Raw genomic sequence first — 2,296 nt, forward strand, 5'->3', positions numbered from 1 at the left:
AACTAATCCGTGCGAGAGATCACCTCCGGCCCTTGGATGCTGTGCGCGCGCCCAAAGACAGTTGGACACAGTGGTGTATTAGAGGTAAAAAATTATATAAATACTGTTCGGTTTCTGGCACAAACCAATCGTTTCGTGTCTTAGGACATCAATGTGTCGTCACGAGCCGCAGGGTTTAATTTGGATTTGTCTGTGCATGTTTTTTTACTCTCATAGATTTTGTTACCATTGCCATGCATTATATGACTGATAGACTGCAACGGTTAAAGTTAAAAATCATCATATGTGTTCTACTGAAGAAACAAAGTCACCTACATCTTGGATGCCCTGGGGGTAAGCAGATAAACATCAAATTTTCATTTTTGGGTGAACTATCCCTTTAATAATGGATTAGTTTTTTACAAACATGCAGCTTTTCTCTTCACAAGACATTAACTGATGGACTGGAGTGGTGTGGATTACTTGTGGATTATTGTGATGTTTTTATCAGCTGTTTGGACTATCATTCTGACGGCACCCATTCACTGCAGAGGATCCATTGCTGAGCAAGTGATGTAATGCTACATTTCTCCAAATCTGAAGAAACAAACTTTTGGATGGCCTGAGAATGAGTAAATTTCACTTTTGGGTGAACTATTCTTTTAAATCGTATGAGGGGGGTCAATTAATTTTTGTTTTGAAAGTAACTAAATGTGTGTTCCTCCAGATTTTTCTCAAACTTCCCATCGGCGAAGCAGTACTTCGATCAGTTCCGTGACATGCAGGATCCCGAGGAGATGAAGCAAAGCATCCAGCTGAAGAAACACGCGCTGCGGGTCATGACCGCCCTCAACACGCTGGTGGAAAACCTGCGTGACGGAGACAAACTCAACACCATCTTCCAGCAGATGGGCAAATCACACGCGCTCAGACACAAAGTGGATCCGGTTTACTTCAAAGTGAGTATGAGGAACAAACAGCATGATACAAAGTTGTAAAGGATGTTTTTGAAAGAAGTTTCTTCTGCTCAATAAGGCTGCATTTAATTTATTAAAATACAGCAAAAACAGTAATATTGTGAAATATTATTACAGTTTAAAATAACTGTTTTCTATGTTGTAAAATGTAATTTACTTCTGTGAATTTTCAGCATCATTACTCTAGTCTTGAGTGTCACATGATCCTTCAGAAATCATTCTAATATGCTGATTTGCTGCTCAAGAAACATGTCTGATTATGATCAATGTTGAAAACAGATGTGCTGCTTCATATTTTGTTGAAACTGTGATACATTTTATTTTTCAGGATTTATGGATGAATAAAAAGCAGAAAATAACAACATTTATTTGAAATAGAAATCTTTGTAACATTATAAATGCCTTTACTGTCACTTTTGATCAGTTGACTGAGTCCTTGCTGAATAAAATTATGAATATCTTACTGCAGATTCTGGCTGGAGTAATTCTGGAGGTGCTGGTGGAAGCTTTCCCACAATGCTTCAGTCTGGCATCGGTGCAGAGCGCGTGGTCTAAACTCCTGGGCGTCCTGTACTGGCAGATGAACAAAGTCTACGCTGAAGTCGGCTGGGAATCCATCAAAAACTCTGAAAAGTGAAGGAGAGAATAAATGCATAATTATATGAATGAAACCAAAGATTATTACAGTAATGTCATGTATATTTGATTCATTTCTATAAGTGAACGAAAAAGACGTAGTAGAAAATAAAGACATGTTGTTGTTGTTGTTGTAAAATGAGAAAATTAGCTAATACAAGATGATTTTTTATAAATGTTGATGGACTCTACATGATATTTTATCTGGACTTTATCGATGTCAGATCCCTAGCAACTGTTATTCAGCTCAGATAATAAACACACATATAAATCAGGGCAGAAATCTCAAGCTCTCTGCAGTCCGTCTCCCATTAAATATTTGGGCCCGTACACAAACACGACCTCCATCAGATACAAAAATGTGCATTTCTGATGAAACATTCGGGTCTCTGCTGGAGCTTTAGATAGATATCCAGTTCATCTGAAGCAGATGTTTTTGAAAGCGACTTTTGTATCAGTCGCTTCCTCTGCGTGCTGTGAGCAAAATGAGTAGAAAGGACTGTTCTGTGCAAAAGTAGCTAAACTGATTCTTTTTGTACTTATTCAAATGTTTTGTACATGTAAAATAATCACCGATTCAGAAATAAACTCTGAAACATTAAAGAAGTAAACTCTGAGTCTTGCACTTTTTATAGACCATAATACTATATATATATATATATATATATATATATATATTCAGATTTTTTGTTTTTGAAAGAAGT

General features: G+C 36.9%; 1 protein-coding gene across 1 annotated transcript in view; it reads left to right on the top strand.

Annotated features, from left to right (window-relative positions):
- Positions 1-2,203, top strand: part of LOC107677343 (cytoglobin-1-like) — a 12,099-nt gene extending 9,896 nt beyond the window's left edge. The window contains exons 2-3 of the mRNA XM_016472224.1: positions 707-938; positions 1,426-2,203. Of these exons, the coding sequence (XP_016327710.1) occupies positions 707-938; positions 1,426-1,593 (400 nt within the window). The 3' untranslated portion in view covers positions 1,594-2,203. The remainder of the gene's footprint in view (positions 1-706; positions 939-1,425) is intronic.
- The last annotated feature ends 93 nt before the right edge of the window (positions 2,204-2,296 follow it).

Source organism: Sinocyclocheilus anshuiensis, unplaced genomic scaffold, assembly GCF_001515605.1.
Source record: "Sinocyclocheilus anshuiensis isolate Anshui unplaced genomic scaffold, SAMN03320099.WGS_v1.1 scaffold644, whole genome shotgun sequence".
Taxonomy (NCBI): domain Eukaryota; kingdom Metazoa; phylum Chordata; class Actinopteri; order Cypriniformes; family Cyprinidae; genus Sinocyclocheilus; species Sinocyclocheilus anshuiensis.